Here is a 10,535-nt window from a genome sequence, read left to right on the forward strand (position 1 = left end):
GCCTATTAAATACTAGCATGTTGCCTCCAGGAGAGAAGTGGGCAGTTGTTGACCCGTTTATTAATTCCAAAGCATCTAGATATACATGTGGTTATATGTTACTTACAGAAATTCATATAGTTCGTGTTAGCTCCAAAGGAGAACTATTAGCAAATTCTCTACTCTAGTTTGGATTTATCTCTGGTTTATTAACAAGCTCTGCCTTTTATGGTAGCAGAAAGTGAATCAATAAGGGAGAGCGAATTTGTGTTTCTCAAGGCATCCATATCTCACTAGAGGCGGCTAATCTAGCGAACACTGGGACATGTTAATATCACCAGCAGAGCCTAACACCAAATAATTATCCCTTTTTTGATTAATGTCTTAGAGGAAACATAAATCAAAACTTTACAAATTTGCTTTCTCTTTTGAATAGCTATAGAATGTATATCATTGATTTTATGTTAACCTCATCAAATTATGTATTTGGGGCTTATCGAAGGTTTAGTTTTCATTCTCTCTAATTAAATTCTTAGTTAACATCTGATATTCCTGCCTGTTCTTACTATGCATATAATCTACGTCCCAGCAGCATGGGAAGTCTTTGAAACTAAATAGTTCCTCTACTTATTTTTCCAAAAAAAATATTTGAAAGATTGCTTTCCTAGGTTGTTGTACCAGTCTGAGAGTAGCTGTCTATTTCTAGCATTAAATGGGTAATGGAAATAAAAATTACAGCTATTTCTGAATTAGGTCATGTGGCTTCATTATTTTTTTGGCTCTGAATTTCCAGAGCATCAGATATACCAGTTATAAAATGTAAGTGAAAAAAAAAAGAAAAACCTATTTAAAAACCTAATAGAAATGACTTGAAGAGGTTGTTTTTTGTTGTTTTTTTGTCTTGCCCATGCCTTATTTGCTTTTATTAAGGTGAATAATTGAGAGAAATATATATGATATATATTGTGGGCTTATATATATACACACATATAGAGCAGGATAAATTTTTATTTTTAATGCTTGCTAAGAATTTAGTTGGACTTTCATTGTTTTAACAATGAAATAGCTACTAAGGAAGGGAGGAAGAGAAAAAAATTGACAAACTATTCATATTTATAAAGGAAATAGAGAAGTGAAAGTCTACCCCATGTGAAAGGAGGAAATGGCTCTTACTGGTATTGTTTTGCCCATAAGAACTTCTGTCTTGTTTCAGCGAAGCGTGGACCAGTCACTAATTTTACATTTGGGTGTCATTCCAGGATGATGATGATGATCCTTTTATGAACCTTCGTTCTGTAAGAAGGGACAGAAGATAATATATTTAATGGCAGTTTGAAGTTTTCAAGATGCAGGAAAAATCGAAACGTTGCAAACTACGAGTTTACCAGTTGAAGATTTTTTGAGTATTGCTGTTAACTGAAGAATTTGAATGATTCTTACTTAACAGAGAAACTAATGTATAAAAATTTATGGTTTTGAATATCATTTCCTGAACATGACTTCATTATTTTGAGAAACTTCCCAGCTCAAGGGCGTATAGAATAGCATTGGTTTTCCTTATTTTTTAATCTGGTTGTTAACATTACCTGTTCTATAAATGCTCCATAAAACTTAGAATGTTGTTTTTCTGACATACATCAGTATATGTCTTACCGAGTGAGAGCTTTGCTTAAATACAGTCTTGAGTAAGGACTAAAATAAATCTACCATTGTACGTTTCTGCTTTATAATCAAAGACTGTGCCAGTATTTTAAGGTTATTATATTTAGCCAAAGTTGAGGAGAAGAGCTTATAGAATCTAGCCCTTTTTATAATTTTCATAATTTCTAGACATCCTGGATTTCCTGCAGGTAAAACAATTTATATGAAACGGTGCCTAAGCTCACTGTCTGTTACTCAGTATATGTTCTTTTTCTAATGCTTGTGGTAGTATCAGCCAGAAACTTTGAATGATTACATATACCCTATACTTTGAATAATTAGATATGTTTGTATCAAAAAATAAAGTCTGTCACAATTGTTTTTTATTCCAGTTGTAGCAAAGATTCCAGAGGATTATGTTCCCATTGAATGGTGGTAATTTTCTCCATTATTTTCTATTATTAATGGTTCTCTCTCTCTCTCTCTCTCTCTCTCTCTCTCTCTCTCACTCACCTGTTTCTAGGAGGAAAGGGTTAAAATAATTTAACCATATCTTCTTAGAAGCTATTGAAGAGTTTTGTTTTGTTTTGTTTTAGATAGAGTGGTCACTTGAACCTTATGGTTATATTAGATAAACATATTGAAATATAACTTCTGTGGAATATCAATGCCAAGGTTTCTCATTAATATTTTATCTTAACATTGAGCATGGGCAATTCCAAAATCTTAGAGAAGCAGCTCCTGTTACATTTTCTTACGTGTATTTGGGGGACCTAAGAATTTGACCTCTTCAGATTTAAGTTCAATAATCCCATTCTCCTTTTTAAGACTCTGTTTAAAGACTCCCTGAGAGTATTCCTTCTTTTCATCTAACAGTGCAGCTGTATATTCAAGACTCCTTAAGGAAGTTATAGATCTTGGTGGTACAACAGCCTGACATTTCTTTATATGTAGAAACAAACGCTAGACTGAGTGATATTCCTGATTGGCATATTCATACCTAGAATGTGTCAAACTATACAAGACAGCATTTGCTTAGTGGCTGCCTCTATGTCATAGCCCTTTTAATGGGTCTAAGTCAAGAATTGCGATGTAGCCTTAGTTTCTTTAAAAATGTTTTCTGTGCCTCACTTGAGCGTAAGGATTATTTTAGCAGGTTGGATTAACTCAGCAGAAGGCCTTGTCCTGTGAAAGATTCTCAGACACATCTGCTCCCATCTTTAATATTCCCAGTATTTGGATGAAGCAAAGATGAAATCATGAGTAAGAGTTGCTCTCCATGGTGGGATGGAAGCTGGTTTGGGTGGCTGTCTGGGAAGACTCAGCCAATGGCTCTTCTCACCTGCCAATGAGATGTCACCTGCTGGGGTGAGGGTCATAGTGAGGGAGATGGTCACTAATGCGTCCTGACAGGTTCCTGAGAAAAAAAGAGTAAGGCTTTCTCCCTTTCTACAAACTGCTCTACGGTATGAAAGAGGTACTAAATGTGATTCTGTTAGCTCCTAGGAGAAGTGATTCCATGGCAGTGAGAGAGGGTGAAACTCAGCCAATTCAGGTCGTTTTGCGAATAGCGTGTGTCACCTCCTGGAAATACAGTAAATAGGAAAGAAAAACCTTTTTGATGAATATTGCTGCATAGTTAAATATGCCACATATCCTTGATATTCTGTGTTGATGCAGTGAAGTCTAGGGTTTTTTGGACAGTTCTCAGACATGTTGGAATAGGTGTGTAGCGGTGATTTCCAGATGACTGCAGAGCCCCTACAGTTCCTTGAGGCTGAGACAGGGCCTCAGTGAAAACGTTCTGAGGGAAAAAATCCTTCCATCATTTACCAAAGAATATCCCTCTTTCTGACATTTTGTTGAGTGTCAAAAATACAATAGTGCGTTTACAATTCTAGGAAATAAAACTGGTACTTAGAAAATTCAAGCATTTAGGCATACGACTTTCAATTTGGGTACAAATTGGACATTTTTTCCCTAAACTTTTAAAATTATGACCTGCAATAACAGAAAAGTCACGTGCTTTAACAAATAATGATAAAGTGAGCCTCATGACATTCTCTGTACAGGTCAGGAAATAGAACTTGACCAATGCCTCAGAAGCCCACCAGTGTTCTCTCCTGGAAACCCGTCTTGACGCCTGCAATTCAGAAGTTCTTACTTTTGCCACAAGGTGGTGCTTCCAAATCTAAACTTAAGCCAGTGTAGTTTTGCAGTAAATTTGGAACCTGTGCATACTAAACTATGCAGTAAAACCAAGGTTAGCTTTCTAATTTTATGTGTAAATTGCTTGACATATTTCACCTGGCTCAGCCTGTTGAAATTGCCAGGAAATTGCCCGTAAAATTGATAAATTTTACATGTAAAGGGTCAAGAAGAAAACGTTTTATGTTTTAATAAAGAGGAAAAACTCTTTATTAGAAAAATGGAATAAAAAAGTCTCCCATTGTAAAAGTTTTCTGTAGAAATGTACTATATTTAAAAATAGCAGGACTTCCCTGGTGGCACAGTGGTTAAGAATACGCCTACCTATGAAGGGGACATGGGTTCGATCCCTGGTCCGCGAAGATCCCACATACTGCGGGGCAACGAAGCCCGTGTGCCACAACTACTGAGCCCACGTGCCACAACTGAAGCCCGCAGTGCCTAGAGCCTGTGCTCCGCAACAAGAGAAGCCACTGCAGTGAGAAGCCCTCGCACCACAGCGAAGAGTAGCCCCCGCTCCACACAACTAGAGAAAGCCCACACACAGCAACGAAGACCCAACATGGCCAAAAATAAATTAATTAATTAAATTTAATAAAAATAACCATCCCCCAATGTAACCTGATGTCCTCTTTTGTATCTCATACATTTAATTCACAGTATTTTGTGTCTTTTTAAAGCTAACTACCATTAAGGTTATTATAAAAGATTTTATAGAATGAAGAGTTGGTTTTTTGAGTCCAAAGAGCTTCCATATTTTGAATGAAAAATGTCCACATTTCATCATTTGCTTATCTCATTTTCTGTTAATAGTCTGAACTTAATGTTTAATAGCTAGGTGTGAAAATACTGGTGATTTAGCTTAGCCTCTTAAGAAGTCAGTTCACGTAGCTTGCTATTGCCATGACTGATAACTAGATCTGATTTTAGCTGTTTAAATCGTAAAGGAAATGCATATTTATTCTTCAAAATTCAGACATAGAAATTTTATCAAAACGTGTGTATTTCCCTATAATCCTCTCCCCAGACACAACCTCTCAGCAATGATGTATATATTTCTCCAGTTATTTTCGGCATGACTACTAACAAAAATTGTTGAATTAGAACCCCAAATTGTATAGTCAAATATTTTAGTCTTTGTATCAAGGTATATGTTCACCTTGATACTTTTCTTGACATCCTGATTTTTCCATATCTTCGTTATCAAACTCTTTTAATTAAACCATCATTGCCTGTTTTAAGAGGTAATTGTACTCGCTTTCTGATGTGTAATGTAAATGTTATCGCTCAATAATTTGGGTCAAATAAAAGAATATTTAATCTGTGTGCCTTGATGTCGTAAGTGGTAAAGTGAGATTCAAAGGGCTCTTGGCTTGTGATTGCACATAATAGTTGATTAAATGAAAGAAGCACAATGGATATTAGGCTGGTTGGCCCAGGCCACACTCTCTTCTGCCTGTCAGAGCCGCTAGGCAGTGCTGATGGTTCACGCACAGCTACCTAACACTAGTGCTTGAGTACCCTTGATCACAGTGCCTGTTTAATTTGAAGAGTTTCATGTTCGTCTTGTTTAATAATCAGTATTTTCTCCACTGTAAGCTTATAAAACTAACTTCAGCCTACCTATGATTGCATTTGAACTGATTGCGGGGTGTATCTGGACTTTGCGCAAATGCTGCTAGAGGCAAAAAGCCACTGCCTAATGGAATAAGAGGTGCAATTGCACATCTGTTGGTTTTTTGTGGGTTTTTTTTTTTGTCTATTGGTCTTAATAGTCCGGAAATAGGACTTGTGAAATGACATCTATCCATTCATCATAGACATATCTGAAAACGCCCAGTGGTTGATCATCCCAGTCTTGATTTCTGAACTTTTTAGTAGTGCTTTAAAACCAGGTCATGTTTTTTAAACTTTTAATTTTGAAATAATAACAAATTTATGGAAAATGTGTAAGAATAATAGAGTACTTTTTACCTTTTACGCAGATTCACCAATTTTTAACGTTTCATCATTTAAAAAGTTATTCTCTATGTGTGTATGTTCCACACATATATATTCATATACAAGCATGAACATGCACACTTACATATACTTTTTTTTCAATCTTTTGAGAGTAGGTTGCAAAGGGTAATGCTCCTTTACCCCTTATTATTTTCTTCAGTGTATATTCATGTGTCCTCAAATCTTACTCCCTTCCCTGTTGCCCCATCCCTTTCTCCTCTTTCTGCTCTATCCATTGTAGGTAAACAGTTTCATTCTTGTTTATCCTTTCTGCATTTCTTTTTGCTAAAAGTGGATATGTGTATTTTTAATTTCCCCATTTTTCTTATACAAAAATTTGTACGCTATATATATATTCTCACTCTGAACAATATATCCTAGAAATTATTCCCTACAATTTTATACAGGTCTTTTCTGTTTTTCATAGCTACACAGTCCTCCATTGAATTTAAATACCATGGTTTATTCTATCATTCTCCTACATATGGGTATTTAAGTAGTTCCAATATTTACAATATATAAATAATGCTGCAATATTAACCTTATTAGTATTTTCATATTTTTGGAAGTTTATCTTCAGAGTAAATTCCTAGAAGGTGGGATTGCTTGGTAAAAGGGTGAATGCATATGTAGTTTTGCTAAATACTGCCAAATTCCCTCCAGAGAGCTTGCATCGTTTTGTATTTCTGCCAACAATGTGTAAGACTGCCTATTTCTCCATATCCTCACCATCAGAATTTATTGTCAAGCTTTTGATTTTTTGCCAATCTAGTGGATGATAATCTCCATGTAGTTTTAGTTTTCATTTCTGTTATGAATGAAGTTGAACTTGTATGTGTAAGGGCCATTTTTGGTGCATTGCTTGTTCGTGTATTTTGTCCATTTTTCTAGGATTTTTAGTTCCTTCCCCTCAAATTAATTTTTTAAAAACTTTTATATTAAGGATATTGACCCTTTGTCTATAATGTATTGCAAAATTTGTTTTCTTGCTCTCCTTTTGTGCTCTTATAGTTTCATTTCTTTCACATTTACATCTCTGATCCATTTAGAGTTTACTCTTGTGTAGAGTTGTGAGAAATGGATTTAATTTTATCTTTTACAAATGACTATCCAGTTGTCTGTGCATCATTTATTAAAGCGGCCTCTTTGCCCCATCAGTGTGCTAGATTTTCATATGTAGTGTGGTCTGTTTCTGGACTTTCTATTCCATTCCATTAGTCTGTCTCTTCATGCATTGATAGCACGAAGTTTAAATATGAAGGCTGTGTAGTATGGTATAATGTCTGATAGGGCTAATCACCCCTCATAGCTTTTCATTTTCAATGTTTTCTTAGCTATTCTTTTATGTTTGTTTTTCCAAATGAACTTAAGTATCAATTTTGCAGCTTCAGCAACAAAAAAAATTTTTGTTTTTTTTTTTGGAGGAATTGCATTAAATTTATAAATTAGGAAGAACTGACTGGATGTCAAGTCTATTTTATATGTTTCAGAAATGTTCTAAATGTTCTTCATAGAGGTTTTGAACACTACTAAAATTTAATCTTAAGTATTGTCTTTTGCACTGCTATTGTGATTGTAGTTTTTCTCTTCCATTATATCTTTTTTTTTAATTTTATTAATTTTATTTATTTTTGGCTGCATTGAGTCCTTATTGCTGTGCACGGGCTTTCTCTAATTGCAACAAGCAGGGGCTACTCTTCGTTGCGGTGGCTTCTCTTGTTGTGGAGCATGGGCTCTAGGCACACGGGTTTCAGTAGTTGTGGCATTCAGGCTCAGTAGTTGTGGCTTGTGGACTCTAGAGTGGGTTCAGTAGTTGTGGTGCATGGGCTTAGTTGCTCCACAGCATGTAGGATCTTCCCCGAACAGGGCTGGAAACTGTGTCCCCTGCAGTGGCAGGAGGATTCTTAACCACTGTGCCACTAGGGAAGCCCTTCCATTATATCTTATAACTGGTTATTTTTATATATGAAAGCTATTCGTTTTTGCATGATAATTTTATATCTTGCTAACTTGCTGAATTCTGTCATTTAAATTTGTTTTATCTTTGATGCGCTAGGATTTTCCAGGTGTAATTTTATGTGACCCACCAATAAAGATATTTTTGCTTCTTGTTTCAATTCTTATGCCTTTAATTTTTTCTCTTATCTAAGTGCATTGGCCTCCACCTCCATGTTAATATATCCAAAAAACTGGCAAAGTGCAGACAGGGAATGTAAAGTTTTTTCTATACACTTTGGTGGAATGTTACCAAAGTTAAAAAACTGTAACTAGAAATAGCTCGGAAAATTCTTCTCCAGGCAAATTTTATAAATTTACCAAATAATAACTTCATTCAAATGGAATTATATGATGTGTACCTTATTGTGTATGACTTCTTTCTCACAGTGTGATGTCTGAGATCATTCATGTTGTATCATGACTCTGTACTTTTTCATTGCTTATAGCAGTTTCCACTCTCACCAGTCCATATCCTTGCAAAATATTTGGTATTTTCAGTCTTTTTAATTTTAGTCATACTGATGGATATGTAATAGTATCTCCTTGTGGTTTTATTTTCATTTCTCTGATGACTAATGATGTTAAGGAACATTTCGTATTTTTTGTGCAAGTTTTGATGTCATCTTTTGGGATATATGTATTCAGATATTTTGCCCATTTTTGAATGGGTTGTCTGCCTTTTTCTTACTGATTTCTGGGAGATATATTTTATACAATTCCTTTGTTGAGTATATGTATTGCAAAATCTTCTCCAGTGGCTTACCTTTTTGTTCTGTAAATGATGTGTTGTTGAACAGAAGTTTTTAATTTCAACAAAGGTCAATTTGTCAATGATTAATGTTTCTGTGTTCTGTTTGAGAAAACCATGCTCTATCCTAAGATCATAAAGAGATTCTTCTGTGTTATGTCCCAGAAGCTTATCTGATTTGCCTTTCACATTTAACTCTACAGTCTAGCTGGGAGTTGATTTTTATGTGTGGTCTGAGATAGGAATCATGTTTCATTCTATTCCACATGGAGATGCACTGGCCTCAGCACCATTTGTTGAAATGACAGTCCTTTACCCCTGCTCCGCAGAGCTATCTTAGTCATTAATTAACAGACCATATATATACAGATCAATTTCTGAAATCTTTATTCTGTTCCATTGCTCTATTTGGAATTAATTGCTATAGTTTTTTAATGAGTTTTATAATAAGAACAAGTCTTCCATCTTTGTTTTTTTTCCCCAAGGTTTTCTTGGTAATTCTTGGCTCTAAAAATTTTCAAGTAAATTTTGTAATTATATATACTGCTTGTGAGCTAATATAAGGTCTTAACAAAAATACCTGTGTGGTTTCAGTTTGGTTAAAAATTTTTTTTTTATTGAAGTATAGTTGATTTACAGTGCTGTGTTAATTTCTGCTGTACAGCAAAGTGATTCAGCTATGTATGTGTATGTGTGTATATATATATATATATATACTTTTTTAAATATAAATTTATTTATTTATTTATTTTTGGCTGTGTTGGGTCTTTGCTGCTGTGCGTGGGCTTTCTCTAGTTGCAGCAAGTGAGGACTACTCTTCATTGCGGTGCGTGGGCTTCTCATTGTGGTGGCTTCTCTCGTTGCGGAGCACGGGCTCTAGGCACAGAGGTTTCAGTAGTTGTGGCATGCGGGCTCAGTAGTTGTGGCTCGCGGGCTCTAGAGTGCAGGCTCAGTAGTTGTGGCACACGGGCTTAGTTGCTCCACGGCATGAGGGATCTTCCTGGACCAGGGCTCAAACCCGTGTCCCCTGCATTGGCAGGCGGATTCTTAACCACTGTGCCACCAGGGAAGTCTCTACATTCTTTTTTAATATTTTTTTCCATTATGGTTTATCTCAGGATATTGAATATAGTTCCCTGTGCTATATAGTTGGTTATGATTCTTAACTGTTGTCAATTGCAGTTGATTTAATTTAAACCTTGATCTTATTCCCAGGCTTGGCTAGATATTTCCTTTGATAGTCAAACCGATTTTGGTTGCCAAAGCTAAAGTTTGCTGGCTGAGATTAGGAAAATATCCTGTTCTTGCTGGTATCTTCCTGTTTCCTACCTGAAACGTTATCAACCTCATTTACCTGGCCTAATGTGCCTTTGCCCATTGGTGGCATAGCCCAGTCAAGAGAGGGTAATAATGTTTCTTATACCCCCACCTCACCCACCTTCTTTTCCTCCAACTTGTTTAAAGCATGTGCTGTTTTTCCCTCCTCTCCTGAAACGCTTCCTACACTTACAAAACAGTCAATCCGGGCTTTCTTCCAGTTCTGATCCTCACTACCCAACCCCCTCTGCCACTCCACCCACTAGTTTCCTTCCATCTTCATTTCCACCTCCTAATACGCATCTCCTTATATTCTGCAGGGGTCCCTTCTCCTCATCAGATGCAGCAGGTGCTACGAAGGAATGAGGAAAGGAGGAAAATGAGGCAGAGAACTGTTCATTGAGTTGCTGTTGCATGCCAGGCCCAGGTGTATATACACATTGTCATTATTTAATTCTCATAACACTACATAGTAGGCATTATTACCCTTTTTCAAATAGCTTAAAATCACACAGCTAATAAATGTAGGGCTGAGATTTAAATCTAATTCTATCTGAATCCAAATCTCATTCTTTCCACATGACCACACTGCCTTCCATGAACTGAGGCATGTTCTGACTTGCAGCTTAAAGCAGTCTCAAAT

General features: G+C 36.0%; 1 protein-coding gene across 2 annotated transcripts in view; it reads left to right on the top strand.

The window, feature by feature from the left end:
* Nucleotides 1-10,268, top strand: part of MRE11 (MRE11 homolog, double strand break repair nuclease) — a 73,212-nt gene extending 62,944 nt beyond the window's left edge. The window contains exons 20-21 of one of the 2 annotated variants that reach the window (XR_003791506.1): nucleotides 1,239-2,055; nucleotides 10,213-10,268. Coding sequence is in view for 1 of the 2 variants with exons in the window: in XM_029208711.1 (XP_029064544.1) it covers nucleotides 1,239-1,295 (57 nt within the window). In the remaining variant the exon portion in view is untranslated. Of the gene's footprint in view, nucleotides 1-1,238; nucleotides 5,713-10,212 lie in introns of those variants that run through there. The other variant, XM_029208711.1, reaches the window with a different exon arrangement.
* Nucleotides 10,269-10,535: the final 267 nt, after the last annotated feature.

Source organism: Monodon monoceros, unplaced genomic scaffold (genome assembly GCF_005190385.1).
Source record: "Monodon monoceros isolate NGI ecotype Baffin Bay Population unplaced genomic scaffold, NGI_Narwhal_1 Super_Scaffold_7, whole genome shotgun sequence".
Lineage (NCBI taxonomy): Eukaryota > Metazoa > Chordata > Mammalia > Artiodactyla > Monodontidae > Monodon > Monodon monoceros.